This window comes from Geotrypetes seraphini, chromosome 8 (genome assembly GCF_902459505.1).
Source record: "Geotrypetes seraphini chromosome 8, aGeoSer1.1, whole genome shotgun sequence".
Lineage (NCBI taxonomy): Eukaryota > Metazoa > Chordata > Amphibia > Gymnophiona > Dermophiidae > Geotrypetes > Geotrypetes seraphini.
In genome coordinates this window covers 154,715,902-154,743,195 of record NC_047091.1, presented here as the reverse complement: position 1 = coordinate 154,743,195, position 27,294 = coordinate 154,715,902, and the positions used below count along the sequence as shown (strand labels likewise).

Here is a 27,294-nt window from a genome sequence, read left to right as displayed (position 1 = left end):
TTCCAGCTCTCGCGGCCCTCGCTCTCAGCTCTCGCGAGAAGCGGTCGCCTCGCGGGTCTTGGGGAGTTGCATGTGTACCTGCTGCCGTTCTGCCCCCCCCTCCCTACAAGTGCTGGTCTCGGTGGGCGTTGGGGGAGCGACGGCGCGTTAGGGTGTTTCCCGGTAGGGGCGTCTCCCTCCCGCTCCCCGTGGCTTGCGGCAGGGAGGGGTGTGCTGGCAACGGCCACCGAGCTTGCTGTCGCCCGCTTGTCTGCGGATACCGGGGAGATGGCTGCAGCAGACGCCGGAGCAGAGCCCATCTCTCAGGACTGCAGAGGAGACCTGCGGCCTCCCAGGCCACCAGGAGACGCCGAGTACCCCATGAAGGTCCTTTACTGTGGAGGCAAGTACTCGTGATGGGAAGATTGCCCTCCTTGGTCATTCACCGTTCGGAAGCATCACCTTTATAAAAGACATTTACGTTAAAATAGCCCTCGTGAGTGGCCCAGCAAGTTCAGATATGTGGGCTTGAGAATGGTCTTGTTTGCTAGATAGTGTAGTGAATTATTGCCTGCTGGGTGGGTATATACGACTACTGTATCGGAAGACTCCCTGCTCGGAAGAGCTTACAATCCAAGATGGACAGGCAGAATAGTAACAGAGTAAATAACGGCAGCTAAAGCCCTGAACGGTCCATCCAGTCTGTCCATTCTACATGATTAAATTAACTTGTCTCTCCTCGGATTTTTCTGGGCCATAGACTGTAAAGTCCACCTGATATTGTCCTAGGTTCCAACTGCCGAAGTTGCCATCTAAGGGCTCCTTTTACGAAGGTGTGCTAGGGCCTTAACGTGCGGAATAGTGCGCGCTAGCCGCTACCGGCTCCTTTTGAGCAGGTGGTAGATTTTGCTAATCCGGTGCGTGCGCTAAAAGGAGCCCTAAGCTCACTCCCACTATTCCGTTATTTGCAGGATAACTATCCTAAACGTCCTTGGTTTGATAAATTTATTACTTGATTTAGATGGTTGTATTGCTGTATCTGTGCACTTTTTTTCTACAATTGTATCTTTTCACCGATTGTCCAGCTCTCTTTTATGTAAACCGCCTAGAACTGCTGGTGTTAGCGGTATAAAAGAATAAAATTATTATTATTATTTCTATAACGCTACTAGACATTCGCAGCGCTGTATATCAAAACACATCAGAGACAGTCCCTGCTCAAAAGAGTAGCTATGTGCCTCGGTAATAACGCCACTAAATCTGTTTTTATGTTTTTCTTCTGTAACCTTTCACTCCCTAAATTTGAGCTGCTGGTTTCAAGCATTCTAATTCTTACCTTTTGACATTTTTTTTTCTTTGGGAATGGGGGATTCGTTGTACTTTTTTCTGTGTTTCTTTACATAAGCGAGACTCCAAACTTTTCTTACCACTTCCAACATTGAAAAGTGAGTCTAAGAGGTCCCGTTACTTAGGTATGGTAAAATGGCCCTAGCATTCACTTATGTGGCTTTTCCTGCATATTAAGGCTATTGTTAGCTCTGTTAGAAAATAGCCATATTTTATTAATAATTAATCATGCATTATTGCCACTAGCATGCAGTCATTAAAAAAAAAAAAAAAAAAAAAATACTGCAGGATCACTTACAACAGGAGCAGTAGGCAGTGAGGGCTCATTCAGTAATCTGGCACTATATAGTGCCAGAACAAATTTTTAAGTTGAGCCACTTTGGATCCAAATGAGCTGAAGGAGAGCCACTAAAACTTTCCATGCGACGCTGCTGACCAATATGTGGCAAAAACATTCATTTAATTTGCTGAAAAATGCCTTGTCCTTCAAGCTTGTGACTCTTACTCCCATTCACTTTCCCTTTTCACTTATGAATGATTAGAGAGGCAAAGAATAGCAAAAAATAAAATAAAAAAGCCAGAATGAGGTCTGCCTCAAAGGTCTCTAAGGGCTTCTATTGGCCCCCAGCCCTTGCATTGAAGAACACTGCACTAGTACTTACCATATCCTAGTAAATGTTGCCCTTAAGTTATGAATTTAGAGCTGAAACAAAAAAGTTCTAGAGAAATTTGTTACAAAATGAGTTTTGTATATATTTATTTGAAACCATATTTTATTTATTTTTACCCTGCTCATGTTCCCTACATCTTGCAGATAAGTAAAATATGTATGTATGTATTTTACTAGTCTGCAAAATGTAGGGAACATGGTTTTCAAATAAATATATACAAAACTCATTTTGTATATATGTACTACTAGCTGATGCCCCGGCGTTGCATGGGTATTTAATTATAGCAATAACACTGTAAATGGATTCAAATAAAGATACTTTATAGTGGTGAATGAAATTATTTTTTTACAGCTTAATAAAAAGTACAATATTCAAATTATAATGTGAAATATTTGACAAAATGAATACAATACAACTAACGCAAAACGTGATTATAAACAACATTTTTAGTTTCACCTCCTGGAGCAAGAACATATAAATTCTTGGGTGAACCCACCCTTGAGCAAGCAACATAGAGTTGTGGGCCGCGAGACCCCCAGAACATATCACCCCAGGTAGTGAGGGATCTGCATACCAAGTTTCGTTCAAATCGGTCAAGCCGTATATGAATTACTGTGAGAATGGCAGCTTTTTACATTTTTTCCATTGACATGAATGGGTGAAATCTGATTTTCTGTTTGTAGCTCCGCCCATGTGTGCAGGTGGGCCGCGAGGCCCCCAGAACATATCACCCCAGGTAGTGAGGGATCTGCATACCAAGTTTCGTTCAAATCGGTCAAGCCGTTTTTGAATTACAGTGGGAATGGCAGCTTTTTACATTTTTTCCATTGACATGAATGGGTGAAATCTGATTTACTGTTTGTAGCTCCGCCCGCGTGTGCAGGTGGGCCGCGAGACCCCCAGAATATATCACCCCAGGTAGTGAGGGATCTGCATACCAAGTTTCGTTCAAATCGGTCAAGCTGTTTTTGAATTACTGTGAGAATGGCAGCTTTTTACATTTTTTCCATTGACATGAATGGGTGAAATCTGATTTTCTGTTTGTAGCTCCGCCCATGTGTGCAGGTGGGCCGCGAGACCCCCAGAACATATCATCCCAGGTAGTGAGGGATCTGCATACCAAGTTTTGTTCAAATCGGTCAAGCCATTTTTGCGTGATCGCGGCACATACACACACACATACATACACACATACATACCTCTGATTTTATATATATATATATATATATATATATATATATATATATATATATATATATATATTTCATCTGCTTCAGATTACAGTTAGCAGTGTGGTACTGTACTAGTATTAAAATGAAGCTAGCACAGAATTGACTCATCAGTTGTTTCACAAACACTGGAAACTTTTGTGTATGTTCTTACTGAAAGTGATTTTGCCTTTTTCACAGTTAATAATTCCAGGTACCGTATTTGTCGGCGTATAAGACGACTTTTCAGTACCTTAAAATCCTCCCCAAAAGTCGGGGGTCGTCTTATACGCCGGGTACTGTTTACATCACAGTTCTTCAACCGCCGGTCCGCGGTGCCGGTCCGCCGAAAATTCCTGCCGGTCCGCACAGGACTGGCGAGATGGACCCATTAAATTTTCTGCCCCGATGGTGTTTGCAGAAATCTTCTGTTCCTCCCAGCCTCGGGCGATCAAGACAGGCGGTCATTCCCTCTGTGAGTCTCGCCTATGCGGAAACAGGAAGTTGAAACAAAATAGGCGGGACTCAGAGAGGGAAGGTCCCGACGTTTGCAGCCTGTCTTGATCGCTGCCCCTGCTGAGTCGCCGAAGAGGGCCGCGGGGAAAGTGCAGGCAGAGAGAAGATGGTCAGCGTGCGCGGGGAGGTCAGCGTGTCGATTGGGGCCATCAGCAGCGTTTGTGCTGAGTCTGCCCACGTGTAGGATGCGGCGGGTAGGGGCCTCCGACTCGTCTTGGGCGGCTGGGCCTGCGGTGCAAAGCTGTTTTTGCCGGCTTGGGGGGGGGGTCGTGAATCGGAAGAAGGGGTAGTCTTATACGGCGAGTATATAACAAACTCTATATTTTAACTGTAAAAGTTGGGGGGTCGTCTTATACTGTCTGCCATCCTGGGACTGTCTGCCAAGTCTCTTCCCTGAAGAAGCCCTTTCTGGAAACGTCAATCGCTCCTCCTAAACTTACTTGCTCCACTTCATCACTGACGCTGAAACCGTGGATTGAAGACAAAGTTTTATTTTATTTTTCTTTCCAGCTTATGATTTATCTTTAATCTTATCTATTGTTTTGCCTTTTGTCTTTGTTTTGTTCTATTTCTATCATTTAAATTTCTCCAGAATTCTACTGTTCAACGGCTCCCCCTTCTGCTTCTATTCCTTTCTCTCCTCTCTTCTACCTTCCAAAGTATTTAGATCAATGCTGTCTTGTTAAAATGTTTATTTTATTTTATTTTTCCTCTAACTCTACTTTTCACTTCTCTATTACCCTCCAGGTACTTTAGTTAGATTGTGAGCCTTCGGGACAGTAAGGGAATTTTTCAAGTACCTTTCTTATTTCTAATCTTAATGTATATTTTCTGTAAACCGCTTAGAACCTAACGGATGAAGCGGTATATAAGAAATAAATTACATTACATTACATTATACGCCCAGTCGTCTTATACGCCGGCAAATACGGTAAATCCCCAGGCAAAGTGTGTGATCAAAATTACTTTGAGGCAGAAATTTAAGTGTGCTAGTTTTTTGTTTTTTTTGGGGGGGGGAGTTTGGGGGGGGTTCTGCCCATATTAGCCTGTGGTAGGTATGAAATAGTTATGCAAGGACTGAATAGTTTTCAGTCTATGAAATATATGAAACAAAATGAATATCACATGTTCAAGTTATGATGCATTAAAGTAACCAAACTTACATGATGTATGAAATAATTTGAAGATGCATTTGTGTGTTTCATATTAACATTTAGCATGCATTAATATTCTTAGGGCCTGATTCTATAAATAGCACATAACGCTTGGGTACTACTAAGTGTGGTTGTTAGGCACCATTTATAGAATCATGCCTAGCAGCACATAAGTCAACTTAGGTATCTGTGTTAGGAAAACCCTTGCCTTAAAATATACCAGCCTAAGTCAGTCTTGGCTATTCTCCACTCGTAACCATATCTACTTTTCAAGATGGTGTCTTGATTTAGGCATTGCTCCCAAGTTCCATGTGGAACTCTTTAAATTAATGTTGGTGGCATGGTTAATTACCATGCCAATTACAAATTGAGTTCCATGTGGAAATTAGCTAGGTGGTGCCAGTTATAGAACCAGGCTGTTGTGTAGGTAAGATTCTTCTTTTTTTGGTTCTTATCCAGCCCAGGTACATATAGCAATATTGGCTGTCCCTTTCACTCCGATCCAACTTCTTTCACCTTCGGTCCTACCATGGTGTGCATCACCTTTACCTGTAGGTCATTCTAGGCCTACAAAGGCAGTACCCAGCCAACACCCAGATCCTCTTCCATACTGTTGAGCAACCAAAACTGGTGAAGTTATTGTTTGAAACAACTAGCCCTTGCCATCTTTTTAATTTGATTTTTATTCATTTATATAAATTTTACAAGTACAACTGCTTGTTCCAGAAAAACAGAATTGTATCTCACCATAATGTAAATTTTTAAGAAACAAAAGAAAGGAAAAGAAAACAAAAATTAAAATAGTAGATTTAAGATTCTTCCTTAGACCCCATTACAAGTTTTTTGGGGGGAATTTAAGAAAATTGAGAGAATAAAATCATAACATTAATTAAAGGTAATGGCTTAAACGGCTCCTTGCCATCTTTATTAACTGACTTTTAATCTTGGTTCTGTGCAGATTTCCCTTGTTTTCGTGCAAGGCTAATGCAGCTCTTAGGATTATAATAATTTCTTAAATTAAGAGTAATTCATAGCTGTGTACTGCGAGCTAATTTCAGCTGACATTGTCATGAGTCGCAAAAATTACCTGGAAATAAGAACTGAAACATACTTTCTGAGGTAGTTTATTTCTTAGGAAGCTAAACAGCTTTTCTCATTAGTTCCGTTTGTGCTCTTTTGATTGGTTACCTGCATGTTTCTGCATACACTGAACATTTTTTTCATATTGCTTTTCATTACAGCTGTACAAAATCTATCCAATGAATGCCTGCTGCAGTATTCTAAACTGATAAGTGTAATATTGTATAGTTTTGAGATCTGGCACTTTTCCTTCTCCTTTTTAGTTTAGACAGCTGAAAGCTGGGCCTTGGGCATGAATGAAGGCATGAGGCATCCTAGCCCAAGTATACGGAGTTTTGGGTTCCCCCCCCAACTAGTTTTATAACCCTCACCCAGACCAGCTGTTTTAGTAATCATCCTTTGCAGCAGTCCTGTTGCATCTGGTTGCATACACCCTGAGCTGGATCCCCTATGGCAGGGGTGTCAAAGTCCCTCCTCCAGGTCCCCAATCCAGTCGGGTTTTCAGGATTTTCTCAATGAATATGCATGAGATCTATTTGCATGCACTGCTTTCATTGTATGCTAATAGATCTCATGCATATTGAATGGAGAAATCCTGAAAACCCAACTGGATTGTGGCCTTTGAGGAGGGACTTTGACACCCCTGCCCTATGGGGACTGTGAAAGTAGCCTCTGCAGTATCTATAACCCAGGGTATTGGGAGATCCAACTTGGGAATCAAAGCTAGATCTTCATGGCAGCACAAAGCACTACAGTTTACTATATTAATTATTTTAACAACCTTTTTTTTTTCTCCACAGTCTGTTCTTTGCCTTTAGAGGTGAGTGTTTGCTTTTTTTTTTATTTTAATGTTTTTTCGTTCTTGCATTTTTAAGGTTGGGAGGGGTGTTAGGTAATCTAAATGCCAATATGAAAGTATCATTGTCCACTAACCTCCATTTGCTATAAATTCTCAAAAGTGTGCCAAGATGAGATATGCTAAGTGCAAATTCTGCAACAGGAGTTTGCTTTAACACATCTAATTTTAGGCCTGAGCACGTGCACTAGTTTGGCTGGCATAAATGCTGACGTTCTATATGCATAACTTCCTGACACCCCCAACCCTTTCCCCTTCCCATGTCCATGCTCCCCTCAAATCTGTGCACACAACTTATTGAATACCAGCTAAGGCAGTGGTCTCAAACTCAAACCCTTTGCAGGGCCACATTTTGGATTTGTAGGTACTTAGAGGGCCTCGGAAAAAAAGTTAATGTCTTATTAAAGAAATGACAATTTTGCATAAGGTAAAACTCTTCATAGTTTATAAATCTTTCCTTTTGGCTAAGTCTTAATACTAATATTGTAAATTATAGTTAAAGCAACATATGATCAAGAAACTGTTTTATTTTACTTTGATTATGATAAACATACCGAGGGCCTCAAAATAGTACATGGCGGGCTGCAAATTTGAGACCACTGAGCTAAGAGAAGGTATATGTGTAACTACTAATTACTGCCAGTTAATGGCACATTATAGCTTATACACCAATTCTGTAATTTGTATAAATATGCTAGAATTGGGGAGTTTGGGTGTTATTTGAAGCTACATTCTGAGCATGAAAGGTTTTTTTTTGTCTCTTTTTTTTTTTTTTTTTAATGCTTGTCCTGGAAAAAGATGGCATTTTGTGGTTTTTCTCTTTTCTGCTAATTGTGAACTGTTGGTTCTCTTCTAGTACTGTGAATACATGCCCGATGTTGCAAAATGTAGGCAATGGTTAGAGAAGAATTTCCCAAATGAATTTGCAAAACTTACTGTAGGTATGAAGCTTTTCATTCTCGTTTTCTTCCCATGTGCAGCACCTTTCCTTACTGCCTTTCTTTTGTCTGATCTATCCTTCTAGACATATAAAATGTTTTAAGGGGTGAATTTTTTAGATGTGGAGAAAATGGATAATTGTCTATTCATTTTGGCATAGATCTAAATTGTCGACAACCACTGATCACACATTTAGAGAATTATTCCTTTGGGAAAGGTAGGTGCCAGTATGTAGGTCAGGGTTTTCAAGATTTACATTTCCAGCACCTACCTTGACGTGAATCGCATCTATGGAGGCGCTTTATAGTGGTCAACACCACTTCTAGTATAAGTCACGTCTACAGTGGGGTCATTACAGGTCAAGTGGTACAATATTGAAAATCATCCCCATTTGACCACCTCCAAATTGAATAAAATTTTGTGTGGATGTTCTCTAGAACCTCAAGTGAAACCATGTAAAATTTTTCAGCTGGATCTCTATTGGTTCCAGACCTAGAGGCTGTCGCATGTAGGTAGCTCTGGGAGTACTGTGCTGTGTGCAACACAAAATGGCAACTTTGTCCAGCCACTAAGAGAATTGAAATTTTGTGGATTAATACAACCCCTGGTACTAACTTCATGTGTAAAGTTTGGAATGGAACATTTGTTTACCTCTCCTTTTATGAGCCAGCAAAGTAGGCAAAAATTGCTGTTAAAGAAATTTTAATGCCTACTTAGACTACTCATTGCTCCTGACAAGGCATCATTTTGTGGTTTTTCTCTTTTCTGCTAATTGTGAACTGTTCATTCTCTTCTAGTACTGTGAATACATGCCCAATATTGTAAAATGTAGGCAGTGGTTAGAGAAAAATTTCCCAATTGAAATCAAAGAGATAATTTCACAAAAAATTAGTGTTTTATACAAATTTTGGCCGTTTCTCAACTGTACATTTTTTTTTTTTTAATTTTATATTGCTTGAAAGAGCATCTTTTTTTTTTTTTTTTTTTTGCTACAAAAGCCATTCTGTTTCATATTTGACCCAGCCTTACTTTGGCCAGAAGTTAAGGTCTCAAATGCATGCATTATTTACATGCGTATACATGCAGTGGTATTTTATAGACTTTAATCATATCTTCCCTCAGCCATCTCTCTTCCATTATAAAGAGCCCTAATCTTTTTAGTCTTTTCTTATACAAGAGGGGTTCCATCCCTTTTATCATCTTAGTCGCTCTTCTTTGAACCTTTTCTAGCACCACTATATCTTTCTTGAGATAAGGAGACCAGAATTGAATGCAATACTCCAGGTGAGGTTGCACCATGGTGCGATACACAGCCATTATAACATTCTTAGTCTTGTTAACCATCCATTTTTTAAATAATTCCTAGCATATTTGGTTTTTTTGGTTGCCGCCACACATTGGGTAGAAGGTTTCATCGTATTGTCTACGATGATACCCAGCTCCTTTTCTTGGGCGCTAACCCCCAAGGTGGACCCTAGCATCTGGTAACACTGATTTGGGTTATTTTTTCCAATGTGCATCACTTTGCATTTGTCCACATTAAATTTCATCTGCCACTTGGGTGCCCAGTCTTCCAATTTCCTACGGTCCACCTGCAATTTTTCACATTCCGCAAGCGTTTTAACAACTTTGAACAGTTTTTAGTGTCATCTGCAAATTTAATCACTTCACTCGTTCCAATTTCCAGATCATTTATAGATAAGATAAATAGCACCGGTCCCAGTACAAACCTTTTGGCACTCCACTGTTTATTCTCCTCCATTGAGAAAAATTACTATTTAAGCCTACCCTCTGTTTTCGATCCAATAACTAATTTTTAATCCACAACTAAACTTTGCCACCTATTAAGAATAGCGGGTCAAAAATGTGGCTTGGTGAATTTTGTAGCCAAAAAAATTGCTCTTTCAAAATGGTTCAAGAAGGAAAGAGATTGGAAGATGTACAGTTGTGTCAAATATTTGCCACAATAAAACTTTTTAATCAACTTTGTGGTCCCCCAGTGATACACCAAAGCATGCCCCAATGATCTGAGTGGTATATTTTACGCGCCACTCTACTTGTTTCAAGCCATTGTTTTTCTGCTCAAAGACACGTACATTGTTTTTAGTTCATACTTTTTATCTGTGTACTCTACATACCCTGAGGAAGGCGGTTTTGCCGAAACACGGACCGTATAGGGTCCGGTAGGACAATCGCACGTGTACTACAAACTCAGAATTTTATTTGTTTTTATTGTGAAGAGCGAATAATAAATTATCTTTCAGAGCATCTTCATCCAGTCTTGTTTTTATCAGTATATTTGGATTCGGTATAAAAAAGTTGTACTAGAAATATGACACTTAGCTTGGTTGAGAACTATTCTTTGCATGGAGGAGACGCATATTTGGGTCTGCAGCTGGCAGATTAATCCCTTTGGGACCTGTTTGGCCAGCCTGCAGAGATCTTTGTGGACTCGCTGATATCCATTCCACAATCTAAACTAAAAGTTAACATTTTTTTCCCCACTATCTCCATGGAATGAAAAAGTTGCCCCAATAACGAGGCCTCTAACTTTGGAAGAAGTCGAGATCCTGCTCTGACTTTGCACATATTCACTGCATGTCCTATTGTACGTCAGTAAAAATTTCACCAACTTCTGAGGTGGTCAAATGGGGAGGCCTTGACATGGAATGGCCCAGTGGTGTTAGGTATTATAAAGAACCTCCATAGGCATGATCCTGGTGCCATTTTTTTAGGTGCCTTAAAATTTGTTTTAAAAATTTTTAAATAGCGTTTTTGCACTTAGGTGTCAGTAGAGCACTTACCAGCACCTAAGTTAAGGCACCATTTATGGATTGTGGGCCATTATGCATAGCAAAGCAAACGCTGCAGCCTCTTCTAATGAAACAAACTTTTGCTGTGTGGATTTTGAAATCTTCTAATTGTGGGCTCTCTGAAATTTTAGTAATTTTTCATTTATGTAACTAATTTTATTGTGATTTGTATGCTTCCTGCCATTGATATTTTGGATTGTAAACTGCTATAAATATTATGGTTAGTGGAGTAGAAGGATTTTAATAAATAAATTAAGGCAGGGTTCACACCAGACTTTATTAGAGGCCAGCTGAAACTGAACCCGTGACTAAATTTTGTTGCTTAGTATCGGCTGAAATGGAAAACAAAACTGTGCTGAAGCCCTCTCTCCGTCCTGGAACAGGAGCAGCTTGCCTCGGAGGCCCGAGCCTCCTCCCCAGGCTTAGCTTTAAAAGCATTGGTGTGCAGGTGCAGTTGAGGCAAGAGACGTCCACATCCACTACTGCCTCTACCAGCTCCATTGTCAACATGGCTGCTGATACTTTAAGCTTGTCTCATGAAACTGCTGCTTAGAAAAGTCCTGGCTGCCATGTTGACAATAGAGTTGGCAGGAGTGATTATGGATCATTCCTGGCACCAATGCACCACCAGTGCTTTTAATGAAAGCTTTGAGTTGAGGGGGGGGGGGTTTCCAAACTTTTTTGGGGGGAGGGGGAGGAGGGAGCACAAGAGTTTTGGTTTCGGCCTAAAATACACTTGTATTTTAAGCCGAAACCAAACAGGACTGAATTAAGATTTTGGATTGACTTTTGCACCAAAACCGAAATTTGCTAAGCTTCTACAGGCTATATGATCATGCAGTTGAAATCTTAGCACTGTTCGTACTTGCCCATACGTTTCCAGGACATTAACAGATGAACTTTGCCTATATTTTTAAATTTAAAAAAAAAAGCTTTAACTTGCTTAATCTCCAAATCTGAGCAGATAACAAAATCAACAAACATAGTCTTAAGAAAAATAATAAAATATGTAAATCATCCAGTCTACAAGTTGATAACGGTACTAATAACTGAAAACTCCGTCCTAGTTTATAAACATTACTGTGGTGTAGGAGTGCTGAGAATGAGCTTGCTGAAAAAAGGTGAGCTTTCAACTGCCTTCTGAAAGTTTGCAGTATATAAAACACACCGGGGAAATCTAGAACCGGTGTCTAAACTTGCAGGTGCTGGTAGGGGAAAGTGTGGCACAGTGATTAAAGCTACAGCCTTGGCACCCTGAGGTTGTGGGTTCAAACCCAAGCTGCTCCTTGTGATCCTGTGCAAATCACTTAATCCCCTTCCCCCCCCCTGCTCCAAATACATTAGAGAGATTGTGAGCCCACCGGGAGAGACAGGGAAAAATACTTGAGTATCTGAATAAACTCATTTAAACAGTTCTGAGCTCCCCACCCCTTACATTTCCAGTGCCTATCTTTCACGGAGGCGTAATTTTCTTTAGGGGGCTGTCACATGATTGATATTCAATCGGTGGGCACTTCTTAGGCGGCCACTGATATCAGTGCCCTATAGAGAATCCAGAGCACACTGGAAGAGCATCAAGCATAATCTGTCTAAATGAGGGAAAATACACACTGGCTTATAAACTTTTTAAAAGATACAGCAATGCAAGGTGGTGGTCTTCAAAATTTCAATAAAACATTTATGGGGAAACTCTCCCCCCAAACCTTGGCAGAGAGCAATTTGGATAATGGAAAATTAGGATGATTGGACATTATTTATTTATTTTATGTAAGTGTTTATTTATAACAAAAATCATTGGTGGTGCTGCCCCCCCCCAAAAACAAAAAACAAAAAAAACCAACAAGAAAAGTCAGCATTGCCCTCTCCCCAAACAGACACCACCAACCCCCCTCCCGGACCCAGAGGAAGGATCCCAGGCTTACCTTGTTTCCCTGGTGCTTTAGTGGCGTTCTGGGGCAGGAGCAATTTCCCACTCACTCCTGCACATGCTCTTTCAGCTATGAAAATGACTGCTGAGACTTCAAATGTCAGTCTCATGAGGTTAGGGGGGGTACTTAAATATAAACTTGAGACCACCAAAGCAATCTGGATAATCATGTCCTACTCTGTTTTTGCTCAGTAAAATAGCTCATGTGAGCTAAGGTCTGCCAGTTTAGTTCTTTGTCTCTCGGTGTGAACAATATTAGGCTTACCATTCAGTGTTATCATTTTAAAATTACAGAAAGAAGGCCAGTAAAGTGAGCTCTGGAAGTACACTGTATTTCCAGAGTCCAAGATGGATACCTGTATTTAAAGATTATTTTACTTGTTTTGTTATTTAGGGAATTCCCCTAAACAGGATGCTGGTTTTGGAGAAGGTCCAGGAGCAGCAGGGGAAGAGGAAGAAAAGAAAAAACAGAAAAGAGGTGATGCCTAAATGTATAGGGATATTATCAGTCATTATTTTAAGAATATGAGTTACCATACTGGGACAGATTGAGGATCCCTCAAGCAAAGTATCCTGTTTCCAACAGTGGCCAACCCAGGTCACAAGTACCTGGAAAAATCCTAAGAAGTAAAACAGGTTTTATATTGTTTATCCTAGGATAAGCCGAGGATTCCCCCAAGCCATCTTTAATAATGGCTTATTGACTTTAGTTTTAGGAAGTTATCTAAATCTTTTTTTTTTTTTATTTTTTTTTTAACCCTGTTATGCTAACTGCTTTCACTACATTATCTGGCAACGAATTCCAGATATTATTTAATGCAGTGATTCCCAACCCTGTCCTGGAGGAACACCAGGCCAATCGGGTTTTCAGGCTAGCCCTAATGAATATGCATGAGAGAGATTTGCATATGATGGAAGTGATAGGCATGCAAATTTGCTTCATGCATATTCATTAGGGCTAGCCTGAAAACCCAATTGGCCTGGTGTTCCTCCAGGACAGGGTTGGGAACCACTGATTTAATGCTGTAGGCTCAGCTATTGAGGTAACAACAAAGAACTCCCTTCCTTGCAAAAGACAATGATGACCTTGAAGAGGGTATGTAAAGCTGATGGTACAGTTCACAGCGCAATCGGCTTGTTTTGAGAGCCACATCGTGTTCAGAATGTAGAGGAACATTTTGAAATGGGGAGTTTGTTTCCGATGCTGGAAGCTGAATATTGATATCAAATATTCAGCTAGTCTGATTTTTTCACTCACAATTATTGCAGCAAAAGGCACTAAAATAATGAGCAGAGGTTAAAACAATAATCAAAATGGATGTATGCTCTTGACAACAATTTCCTGTTATATCTTTTAATCTAATCCTTAGGTTTGTATACCGTATCATCTCCATGTTCGTAGAGCTCGACGCGGTTTACAGTAGGAGAAATAGGAAAGAACTACAACAGAAGGTTAGAGGTAGAAGTGTGAAGAAAATTTAGAGGACTTGGGATGCCAAGATGAGTTTCCTTGATTCCTAAATTGGAGGGAGACTTACATTTTTTGAGAAAAGCCAGGTTTTCAGATGTTTGCGGAAAACTTGGAGAGAGCTCAAGTTCCGAAGAGGGGAGGTAAGGTTGTTCCAGAGCTCAGTGATTTTGAAGTGGAGGGAGGTCCCTAGCTTTCCTGTGTGGGAAATGCCTTTTAGCGAGGGGAAGGATAGTTTTTAATTTGTGGGAGGATCTGGTGGTATTAGGGTTTGAGGAATTCCAAGAAAGAGGGATAAAGGGAGGGAGGATACCATATAGGATTTTGAAAGTTAAACAGGCGCATTTATAGTGGACCCTGGCAATTATCGGAAGCCAGTGGAGCTTGGCCAGGAGCGGGGAGACATGGTCAAATTTACTTTTAGCAAAGATGAGCTTGGCCGCGGCATTCTGAATCCGTTGGAGTCTGTGGAGGTTTTTCTTAGTTAGGCTTAAGTAGGTAGAGTTGCAATAGTCCAATCTGGAGAGGATGATGGATTGGACAAGGAGGGTAAAATGTTTTTGATGGAAGCAGGATCTAACTTTCCTCAGCATGTGAAGGCTGAAAAAGCATTTTTTTACCAAGGATTGGAGGTGGTCATTGAAGGACAATGTGGAATCAATAATGATGCCTAATACCTTGCTCGAACTCAAGCTGCAGAGAGGAGCCAGAGGGTAGTGGGATGGAGGTGGGTAGGTGATCTAGTTTTGGACCGAGCCAAAGAAGTCTTGTTTTGGACTCATTCAATTTCATTTGCACAGTGTGGGCCCAGGATTGTAGGTTCATTATACAAGAGGATATGTTCTTAGACAGGTCGGTGAGGTTCGAATCGGTCTCGAGGAGGACGAGGATGTCGTCTGCATAAGTGTAAATTGTTTCAAGGGGGGATAGGTGGAGGAGTTTTAGGGAGGACATATAGATGTTGAAAAGATAGGGGATAGTGGAGAGCATTACGGGACTCCACAATTCGGTTTCCAGGGGGAGGATGAGGTGCCATTCATCTTAACAATGTAAGAACGAGAGCGGAGGAATTTAGAGAACCAACCTAGGACTGTGGAGTTGATGCCTATCTCAGAGAGTTGGTAAACAAGAATATCATGGTGAACAACGTCGAAAGCAGCGGAAAGGTCAAATTGTAGGAGGACGGTGAATTTGTTTCGAGAGTGAAGTTTTTGAACCCTTGAAATCAGGGAAGACAGTAGGGATTCGGTGCTGAAGTTAGGATGAAAGCCATATTGATAGGGTAAAAGAATAGAGAATCTCTCTAAGTATGATGAAAGTTGGGAAGAAATGATGAACTCTAGCATCTTGGTTAGGAGAGGGATATTTGCAATTGGGCGATAGCTGGATGGTATGGAAGGGTCAAGGTCAGATTTTTTCAGTAGTGGGGTTAAGGCGATATGACCCATTTCTGGGGAGAAATGGCCCGACTGAAGGGCAGAGTTTGAGAATGGTGATAGAAGAAATAGCCTGAGCGGGAATGTTCTCATATAGGTAGGAAGGGAATGGGTCCAAGGAGCAATTACAGGATTTCAGTTTGAGGCAGAGATTGAGGACCAGGGATTCAGATACGCGCTCAAAGGTGGTCCAGGATCTGTCAGCTGGGATAGGGTTGGAGACCATTGGGGTGGGAGTGGAATCGGTGGGCACTGTAAGACTGAAGGAGGGAAAGAAACCTTATTGTTGAAGAATTTTGCTAGAACATCGGCTGAGGGAGAGGAGGGGAGCACGGTGGGGTCTCTTTTGGAGGTTAGGGAGCGCCAAATGTTGAATACTGCTTTGATTGTTGGACCTGGAGATTTTGTCACCATAGAAGTTCTTTCTTGCTTTTTTTAGTGCTGTATTGGGCACCATTATCAACCATATAAAATTTCTAGCACTCCTGAAGGAAAGCATGAAATTTAGTATTAAAATTAAGGTATATAGGGAACCTCCATTGTCTAGACCCAGTAACATCACCCACATCTCCAGCCAAACAAATGCATGGTCAGCGACGCAGCAAGGCCCTATACCCGCCAAATTTGGCCTAGAGGATAGGGAAGAAGAGAGCAGCAGGTAATATATTTGGGATTGGGTACCATGTGCCTGAGAGACATGCGTATAATCTTTAATTGGGATGGAGAAATCTCCAAGAGTCCAACAAATGGAGATTACCAGTGCTGTGCCTCAAGGTTCAGTTCTTAGGCCTGTTTTTAACATTTATTGTAAGTGATAATGCTGAAGGACTCTCTGGTAAGATTTGCCTCTTTGTGAATGATATCAAAATCTGCAATAGAGTAGACATCTTACATCCCCTGATGGTGTGGAAAACATGAGGAAGGGCCTAGTGAATCTTGAGGAATGGTCTGAAATTTTAACAGCTAAGATTTAATGCTAAGAAATACAAGATCATGACACCCAAGGGAATAGTACAGTTTAGGGGGGGTATGAAAAAGGAGTGCATAAAAAAGGAGTGGGTCTTGGGTGTGATAGCATGTGATGATCTTAAGGTGGCCAAAGAGGTTGAAAAGGTGATAGTGAAAGCTAGAAGGATGCTTGGGTGCATAGGGAGAGGAATGGCCAGTAGAAAAAAAAGGAGATATTGATGGCCCTGTGTAAGACTCTAGTGAGACCTCGTTTAGAATATTGTGTACAATTCTGGAGGCCGCACTTTCAAAAAGATACAAACAGGATGGAGTCAGTCCAGAGGAAGGCAACTAAAATGGTTGGTGGTCTACATCATAAGGCCTATGGGGACAGACTTAAAAATTTCAATATGTATACTTTGTAGGAAAGGCAGAAGAAAGGAGATGTGATAAACACTTAAATACCTATGTGGCATAAATACACGAGGCGAGTCTCTTTGAAAGGAAATTCCAGAGAAGGGGCATAGAATGAGGTTAAGAGGTGATAGGCTCAGGAGTAATCTAAGGAAATACTTTTTTACAGAAAGTGTAGTTGATGCCTCCCAGTAGAAGTAGTGGAGATACTGTCTGAATTCAAGAAAATGTGTGACAGGCACATGGGATCTCTTTGGGAGAGTAGGAGATAGTGAATGCTGTGGATGGGCAGACTGGATGGATGCCGTCATGTTTATGTTTCTAAGAATGCCATTGTATTTGTAACAAGGAAAATGCTTTTTTTACATTTCAGGAAGGGTCGAAGGCACACTTGTTTAGGATAGTATTTAAGTAGGAGTACTAAGAAAGCTTTCATAAAAGCTTGATAAAACTGAATTAAAACATATGTTAACCACCTAGATTAGAGGCTAGGTGAGTTAGAAATTGTATATAAGAACATATGAATTGCCGCTGCTGGGTCAGACCAGTGGTCCATCGTGCCCAGCAGTCCTCTCACGCAGCGGCCCTTAGGTCAAAGACCAGTGCCCTAACTGAGACTAGCCTTACTTGTGTACATTCTGGTTCAGGAGGCACTTTGTATACATGTTTCAAAAGAAAGGAATTTATTTTATTTTTTTTTTAACTTTTGAAAACTTAAAATAAATAAATTTGGGAGTACCTGTTTTCTGTGTCTATTTAAATAAATCCCTTACTTAAGGGTTGCAGCATTTAATTTTCATAATTTAAAGAATGCAAATCAGAGTGCTTTATAGCAATCTTTATTTTTTGGCAGGCTCTCTTTAATGAATATGGATGAGATATATTTACATACAGTCTGCTTCTTGGAGCCAACATATGCTTGTATTTCTCGTGCATATCCATTAAGGATCTCTTGTTAGGAGACTCCCAAATATAGAAGCCCTACTCGGGCACTGCAGATCAATTTTTTGGCTTAGGGATGATATTTCCTCCAGGCCCCACCCTTTACTGCTCAAAGCCAGAAAGTACTGCCTTAAGGAAGCACCAGACTGGTCTTGGTCCTATAGGTACAACACCAATTTTCCAGCAACGGATGGTCTGGCACCTCCTTTAGACCGGTGGCAAGCAGCATCTACAACCTAGTGCTCACGCTGGCCTCTGCTCTTCCTCTGATGTGACATCCTGGTCCCACAACCAGGAAGTGACATAGGAAAGCCGAGGTAACTAATTACATAATGAAATGTGTAGAAGCATAACCTAAAACAGGTGCTAGAAATTGAGTTTTTGATAAACTGAAGATATTTACACACACTTCAAGCTGTTCCTTTAATTGTGTTTTTAAGGTGGACGAGGTCAAATAAAACAGAAAAAGAAGACGGTGCCTCAGAAGGTAACAATAGCCAAAATTCCAAGAGCCAAAAAGAAATATGTCACAAGAGTTTGTGGATTAGGAACGTTTGGTAAGTTCTGGATTTATTAGAAATGCTATAGTTAACACCTTGCTTTTTTATAATTGGAATACATTATGTTTTTTAAATTTTCCTATGTGTCATCTGTCTCAAGATTTTGTTGCACAAATATTTCAAGGAGATATTAATTTTGGATAAAACTGAGGAATTAATTATTTCTGACTGTAGATATATTTCAGTTCCAAAAGCTGAGAAGGTTGGAGAGCACAAAAGAGGGAGCTAATTTAGAAACCTTTAAATATGACAAATGTCGTCATGAGGATATTGCAACAAGAGACAACCTTTTAATTACCTTTTCGACCAAACAGGAAAAAAATATAATAATCTTAAAGAAATATTTCTGGAAAAAAGGTGTTCAGTTTTTTGGCCATCCTATTTGGATATTTCTGGATGTGGCTAGGACCACACAACTACGTCGAAAGGAATTTCAAAAATTGAAAGACAATGTAACATCTTTAGGAGGAGTTTTCTTCTGGTAAGTTTCAGTTGAGGGGTAAATGGTAGTGGACATAGTAAAGTAATAGAAATTAGTTGGAGAAAGGGGTGGGTTTTTATTTTTTCTAATTTTAATACTTGTATAATCTCTTGTTGATGTGGACTGTTTCATTTTATTTAATTTTGTTTGAAATATGTAATATTAGAAAAGGTACTAATAAGGAAAATAAGAATAATGGTCACTAACTGTTTAGCACTGCTGTGCTCTGGGTATTGTTTCAGGGCTCAACATGTATAAATGGCAGCTGGTCAAAACGTTCTCATGCAAGCAGAAAAAAATCCAGCAATTCAGAACAGCACAGCCAAATACTCGGTGATCTGTCGGTAGGGGTAGGGACCTCATGAAACCAAACCGCAGACCCAAATTTTTTCTGTCGTACTGGTTCCATATTCACATGGAGGGGCAAAATCGAAAGGGACTTACTTAAGTCCGTTTACATCCATCTCGCAAGTCGTCCAAAGTTAAAAAGAGCCTAAGACATTTTCGAAGATGCATCAACTTTTTTTGACTTTCAAAAATCGTCTAATTATACGTCCTGCTGGTCTGATCGTCCAAGCCGCTAAATCATCCCATTTTTATACCACATTTCCGTCCTACTTTCCGTCCAAGTCCAAAACGTCTAGAACAAGCCCTGTTGGACGTGGGAGGAGTCTGCAAAGTGATGGACTGCACACCCAGACATGCCACCTAAATAGTGGGGTACCTTACAGGGCACTGCTGTGAACAAAAAGGGTGCCATGGCTTCTCCTCACTACAGCTCCCTTATAAGTGACGGTGAGCCCCCCAAACCACCTCTAGAATCCCCTAGACCCACTTATCTACCACCCCAATAGCCCTTATGGCTTCATGAGCCACTTATATGCCAGTAAAAAGGGTTTTGGGGGTGTATAGGGCAGTGCACATGTTTCAGTATCAATGCAGTGATTACAGGGGCTTATGGGCATGGGTCTTCCTCTATGGGTCCCTAACCCATCCCCAAGACGACTTAAGCTGCTCTGGGCTGGACGACTAGGCTTTCCTATGCCAGGCGGCCAGGTGATGATGGTCTGGAGGCTGAAATTTAAAGTTGTGAATAAAAATTTTTGTGGGAGGGGGTTGGTGATCACTGGGGTAGTGTGTGGGGGTCTATTTATGTGTTTCAGTGCTTATCTGGTGAGATTAGGTGGATTTTTGTGACTTAGACCATGTTCCATCTAGGCTCTGTTAAACTTTTGGTTATACATGCTGTACAACTAAGTCTAAGCTGGCCCACATCCCGCCCAACTCCCGCCCTCAACACGCCTCCCGAAACGCCCCGTTTAGCTTTGGACGTTGAACGGCACTATGAAGGCCTAGGTCGTTTAGAAATACGTCCAAAACCCGGTTTATTATCGGCGCTTGGACGTTTTTGAGAAATGTTCATCCAAGTGCCGACTTAAGCCGGTTTTTGGACGTTTTTCTCTTTCGATTATGAGCCCTCTGGTTGTTTTGGGGTTTTTGTTTTGTTTAATTTTAGTCTGTGTAGTCTAGGGGTGGGCAACTCTGGTCCTAGAGGGCCGGAATCCAGTTGAGTTTTCAGGATTTCCCCAATGAATATGCACGAGATCTATTTGCATGCACTGCTTTCAATGAATATTAATTGGAGAAATCCTGAAAACCCAACTGGATTCTGGCCCTCTAGGACCGGAGTTGCCCATCCCTGGTGTAGTCTTTATTCAAACATGCAATTCACAAATTTCAGCAAAAATATATTTATCTTTAGAAAAACAGCCAACAAAGTGACCATGAAGCAACCTGCAATTTACACTGAACTTTTAATATGAGAAGCCGGAGGAAGCCCATTGTGAAGGGTAAAACGTACCCCTTTGGTGGTTTTCTAAAGATAAGTGCATTTTTGATGCCATGAGCTCCCGTCATAGTCTTAAGAGACTAAGAGAACTCACGGCAGCCATTTACTACGAGTGATCTGCAATGGGCAGGAGTGTAGGAAGGCTCCTACCCCGAAAACCCACTAGACCACTAGGTACAGTTCCAGGGAGTCTCGGAGGGCTTAAGGTAAGGTCTGGGATTCTGGGGGAAGGCAGGGGGTGGGTCAGAACCGGCCCAAATATTTGCGTTTTTTTAATATTCGTGGGCCGGCTCTGTCCCTAACCCCCGCGAATATTGAGGGAGAAGTGTAGTCTGTGTTCAAACATAATTTAATATAAAATTAAACAAAAAACAGGAGTTTTTAGGACCTATGAATGAAAATGGAACCAGTACACTGACAAAAAATTTAAGGGTCTGCAGCATGGTTTTCTGAGGCCTTTTCCCCTACCAAGGAATCTGAGTGATTGCTGTGTTATATTGTTTGGTATATTCAAACCGTATGTGAGCTTCATACAGGACTGGGCTATGCTTTCACAAGCAGGTTTGAGTTTTGATAGCTGGCTGGGTAAATCCATTAGGATCATCCAAAGATATTTGCTGGCCTCGTGTACTAGAGAATGACACGGCTCTTTTCAAAAATCTAATTACCTCCCGTTCTCTAGCAACCGGTCCCTCTCTATCTTCTTAGTCCCTCTCCTTTATCCCTTCATTGTAGTTCCTTTCCTCTTAACTTCTGTAAACAGTGCCGAGCTCTGCGCTTGCGGAGATGGCGCGGTATACAAACCTAAGATTTAGTTTAGTTTAGTTTAGACACGGGGACAAATGTTTTCCCCGTCCCTGTGGGAACTCATTTTCTTTTTGCATTAAGCTCTTTTCTTGTCCCTGCCCCATTCCTGCAAACTCTGTCCTCATCTGCACAAGCCTCAAACACTTTAAAATCATAAGTGTTAGAGGCTTGTGAAGTTAGGACAGAGCTTACAGGAATGGGGCAGGGACGGTGACAAAACTTGTAGGGATGGGGAAATTGAATTCCTGCAGGAATGGGGAACATTTGTCCCCGTATCATTCTTTAATGTGTACTATCTGTACCTTCATGACCCTTCTTTTTGTAGCATTGTTTCACTCTCCATTTTACTTTCTCTGGGTTGGTCTCGCTTTCAGCCACCTAACCAAATGCAAGAAAGCAAGGGACAAGCACAGAGAATCTCCAAGGGAAAGGATGGGATAGTAGATGGTATGGATGAGCAGGCTGGATAGGCCATATGGTCTTTGTGTTATTGTTTTGTATGTTCCTAAGATGTTAAATGCACACCTTTTAGAGCATGAGCAAAGAAGTGGACATCTGCAGAAGAGCAAAAACTGGAAATAGCATCCATTTACACAAGGTTAGAATTAAGGATCGGTTCTTTTATTGAAGGAAACAACTTTAAGATCTCACAAACATAGAATGCCTGATGTGGTCATGTTTAGCCCATTAAGGGCTGCATCAGGGAACAATACAGGGAACAATACAAGGACTGATTCTTGATCCTAGCTTCACATGTGACATGATGCTGTTTCTAGTTTGGAGCATGGACAGCGGGAATATGCATTCTATTCCACTCCCTGCCAGTTTGTCTTGTGTACTCTGTACCAGTGGTTCTCAGCCCAGTCCTTGGATTTTCTGTATATGCACTATGAGAGAGATTTGCAGGTGTTGCCTTTGTGAGCATATCTGTCTCCTGCTTATTCTTGGCAGGTAGACATAAGTTGAGAATCCCTGCTACACTGTTGTCTTTGTGAGAGTTGTACCTTACTTACCCTGTCGCTCGGAGATTATGATAATTCTTCTTGATCCAGTATGTACTGGTATTTTCATGTTTAAATGTTAATTGTAAGTTTAGAATATAAGAATCGGAAGTGAACAGTATGAATTTCTCTATCAAAGCATAGTTTTGTGACCTCGGGTTTTGCCATAACTGGAATTCTGAGACTGTCAAATTGACAAAATGCATTAAATTGTAATGTGCTTTGGGATAGAAGTAAGTCAGGAAGTCATTCATTTTTTTTTTTTAAATTATTCAATTTTTATTAGAATTTTATAATGAAAACAGAAACAATAAAATCGCCACAAGTACACCACTCTGGGATACTACATCCACGCAATATAGAATACAGAGTAAACACTTCTCTATTATATCCCAGCCCCACACCCCATCATAACATAAAATAGAAAGAAAACAATAAAAACAAAAGAAAACACCAGCAAAATAAACACCATATGGAAGTCCCATTGTGGGTCCTTCAAAGAGACTCCCAAAGAACCCCACCACCCCTCCCCCCATACCCAGCCACCCACACATGAAGTCATTCTTTTATGATAGTGGTCAACAATTTCATTTAATATAGTTGTAATTGTCAGTCAAATTGTGCTCATACTAACATCTCAATTAATGTAACAGGTACACATTTTCTTTTGAATTGTTTAGGGGTGTAGCTTAAATATAGCTTATGGCTCTGTATATCATATACCACAAATTATCTTTCAAGGTGCCTGAAAGTACTCTGGTTCAGCCTTAAAAGGCGACCAAAACTGTTTTTTCCAGGCAACTGAATCTGTGACCAAAATTCATTCGTGTTTCAGCCAGAAACTGAAACAGAGTTCATAGCAGTCTAATTGGCACTATGCCCCTCAAGCCTACTTTACAATTGCCAGGGTTCTAGTTCATAGGGCAGGAATGATCCCCAGTCACTTCTACCCATGCAAGCTGTGCTGTCAAATTGCTGACCAGACATCCAGCAGCAGTCTCGTGAGACTACCACTATAGATCACAGTAACCACTTTGAGATTGGAGCCAGCATGGACAGGAGTGATTTAGGGATCTTTCCTGCTCTGGCTACACTAGTAGACTGCCAGCGATTGCAAGATAGGCCCAGGGGAGGGATTGGAGGCTACATCTGTTTTGGGAGAGGGGAGTAAGGGCTGCTGGATAGAGCAAGGAATCTAAGGGACACAGCTCTAATTTTGTCAAAAATGTAAATCATGCTTGGCTAAAACTATAAAAAAAAACCTCCACCAAAAAACAAATATGGTTTCAGCATCAGAACCAAAACTGAAGCTGAAATTGTCAGCCTCTAATCAGTCATTTGGTTCATATTTGTATTTGAAGCATAGCAAGGTCTCATTAATGCTATTTTATATTTGTATATGTTTTTTAGTTTTGGAGTTGTTGTTTTTTTATTTAGGCTTTAGTTCTCACTTTTTCAATAGTAGCTCAAGGAGAGTTACCTTCAGGTACAGTAAATATTACTCTGTCCCCTGAAGGACTTACAATCTAAGGGGTCAATAGTCAAAAGCAGTTTAACCAGCTACAAATAGCTCCTGACTGGTTAAAATCACATGTTTGGAGCTATCTGCCGATATTCAGAGGCACTTAACCACTTAAGATTAGTGGTTAGATTAGACCGTGTAAAAGACTGTCTGGTCTATGTATGCACTTAACTGCATAAGACTCTGGTCCTTGCTAATTTTTAAGCGAGGGCCGTTTTGGGTTCAAAAGGGCTGAAGGAGAGCCGATAAATATCTTCCTACTTGGAGCCCTTATGCCAATAGCGCTTTTGGACATTCATTCCTACCAGAACTTCTGGCCTTGATCACACAATGAACCCTATGCAATTACAGGACCACAAACTAAAAGTCCTAATATAGACAACTGAAACCCATGATGCTAGACTGCATACAGTACACCACCAGAGAAATAGAGAGAAATGCATTTATTCCTGAACAGTGCAAAATATACACAGTGGAAGTAAATTCTCAAAATTGACACATTTCAATCACTGAATTGAAAATAAAATCATTTTTCCTGCCTTTTGTTATCTGGTGGGTTTTTTTTTGTTTTTGTTTTCTCCTTCACCCCCCCCCAAAAAAAAAAATCATCTTTTCCTAGGCTCTGACTGCACTTCTGTCTGTGCTCTTGACTGTTTCCAGGACCACCTTATCCATTTTTTTTCTCACCTTCATTTTCTGCCCTACAACCATCTTTGATGATGATAATATTGAAAAATAGATATAAACCAGCGTTTACCATTTCTCAGAGAGTGATTTATCAAATATGCAATGACTGGATGGTAAACTCTTGTCCCAAGAGGGGGTTGTCTCTCTTCAGAGTTTCACTTCTCTGAGCGTACTTCAAAGTAATTTCACTCTCTTGGAATTGGTGTTCATTATAGTCAGTTTGTTTCTATCATAATTAGACTTTATTGACGTTCTATGAAAGCGTATTATCCCTGTTTTTTGCTACATCCATCTTTGGCATTGTGGGTTTTTTGTTTTTTCTTTTTTATAACATTCAACTTTCTTCCTTTTTTTTTTTTTCTGCTTCCTTCTCAATCTGTCTACTTTTCCATGTCTTCCCCTCCTCTCCATCCATGTGCTCCATCTCCGCTTTCTCTCTGCCCTTCCCCTTTCCTCCCTACTTCAATCTTGCCCTCTTTGGGCCATGGGCAGCTTGAATGAAGTAAACACACTGTCTTCTGTGACCCCTGGAAGCTTTCCCTCGGCTTCACCTTCCAACCATGGGGACAGAAAGCTAGAAGCAAAAATTGCTGGATACTGATGAGGGGGATGAAATTCTGCACAGGCTCCACAGATTGCCACAGAGGTCTCGGAGGACTGCCATTGGCTTGCGGGCCTTGCAGTGAAGATCACTGGCATAAGAGATAAAGGAATTGAAGGGTACAGATAAGAGTAGCGGTAGGTTATAGGGATAGTCTGGGACCATTGCTCAGGCAATGGGCCTGATGGGCCGCCGCGGGAGCGGACCGCTGGGCGAGATGGACCTCTGGTCTGCCTCAGCGGAGGCAACTTCTTATGTTCTTAAGAGATGTTGGCTGCATAAACTGGATATTCAGTGCTGGTTCCTAAAACATGGTCAGCATTGAATATCCAGGAATAATGCCTGAGGCAGTAAATAATACCCGAGGCAGTGAAGAGTTGAGTGACCTTCACAAGAAGCAGTGGTGGATTTCGTTGTCAGCCTGGTGCTCAAACCTTAGGCTACTCTTTTTTTATTTTTATGTATGATTATACTGTATAAAAGATATGGTCATATTTAGGAAATGTTTTGGAATGAGCTAACTCCTTGCTGTTTTCTTTGAACAGAAATAGATCTTAAGGAAGCACAAAGGTTATTTGCTCAGAAATTCTCCTGTGGGGCTTCAGTAACAGGAGAAGATGAAATCATCATTCAGGGAGATTTTACAGATGACATCATTGATGTGATTCAGGAAAAGTGGCCTGAGGTAATTGCCAGATACGCCCTATGTGGAGGGGGGGGTAGTTTTTTTAATTGGCAGAGAAAAAAAATAGAACTATGCAGATAGAGGGGGCAAGAGGAGACTAGGGGCTGGATCAAGCAGGGTGACTGCTCTCTGCTGCGTTCCAGGCTCATACCTCCTCTGCAGGCTGCCTCTAAAAGAGGCGCTAGAGCAGAACACTCTTGCTACTCTGGAGTTTGAAAAGAAGTAAGGGAACTGCTTCCATGTTCCCCTAAGTAGGGGGTGGTTAAATATACACTCCCCCCCCCCCCTCAATATTCATGGGTTTAGGATTCACAAAGTCAGTTATTCATGAGTCTACCGCCCTGCCTTCCAGACCGTTCCACACTTTAATTTTAAAGCCTGGTGGTCTAGTAGTGAAGCGGGGCAGGAGCAATTTTCTAAGCTCCTGACCCATGTAGATCTGCTATCAAAAATGGCTGCCCACATTTGGTCTCATGAGTTCCTGTGGTCTCGTTAGCCTGACTTGGAACGTGGGGCATTTTTGATAGCAGATCTACATAGGGCAGGAGCGAAGGAAGATCACTCCTGTCCCGCTTCACTGCTAGACCACCAGAGTTTTAAAGGTAAGCTGTGGAGGGGTCTGGGAGTCGGGGTGGAAGCTGTGCCCCTAACCCCTGTGAATATGAAGGAAGACCTGTACTGCTATAACGGAAACTGTGATAGATTAAACACTGGATGAGATGCAGAAAGGGTAGTCTGCTCCTTCCATTTGAGGAGATCTCATTTGTGCTTGACTTGCTTGGGGGGATGTTTCAGCTTGGAGCCCCCTGCGAAATAGCTTCCCCCAGCACAGGCTGGGGAAAAGCCATTTTGAATTAGTCCTAATTGCTGCAGGACAAGGACACCTTTTGTAAAATGTGCTGCTTATTAGTGGTTTTCATTATTACTTTTTGGCATCAACCTGAAGCCTAGAGCAACTATGCACTAAGTGAAAAATTGTATTTATGAACCAAAAGCAACTATAGCGATTAAAATGCTTTGATGTGGGTTTGTTTGTTTTTTTTTGTAGGTGGATGACGACAGCATTGAAGATTTGGGAGAAGTAAAGAAGTGATAACGTGCCTGTATTTAATGACTTAAAGATATAAAGAATAATGCAAAGCAAGAAATGCTTTTGAAAATAGTTTTAAGTGTACAGTACAACCATAGACCAGCCTTATCTTTTGGCAACTTCACCATTCTGTACAAGGCAGCTTGCTTGGATATTTTTTAATTGCTAAAGCTAAATTATGAGAGTTTCATCATGCCGTTGCATGAGAGAGGTATTTGGATTAATAAAATATTGATTTTGGTCATTAAGTAACAAGTTTTCTCTCTTTTTGGTGTAGAGCCAGCAGCTAGTGGATACTGTATAAAGTCTCATC

General features: G+C 41.0%; 1 protein-coding gene across 1 annotated transcript; it reads left to right on the top strand.

Annotated features, from left to right (window-relative positions):
- On the top strand, positions 1 to 27,233 carry DENR (density regulated re-initiation and release factor). Its single transcript, XM_033955894.1, has 7 exons — positions 1 to 382; positions 6,756 to 6,775; positions 7,668 to 7,752; positions 12,885 to 12,968; positions 18,139 to 18,255; positions 25,752 to 25,891; positions 26,940 to 27,233. Exons 1-7 carry the CDS (start codon positions 268 to 270, stop codon positions 26,982 to 26,984), a joined length of 606 nt encoding a protein of 201 aa, XP_033811785.1. The 5' UTR covers positions 1 to 267; the 3' UTR covers positions 26,985 to 27,233.
- The last annotated feature ends 61 nt before the right edge of the window (positions 27,234 to 27,294 follow it).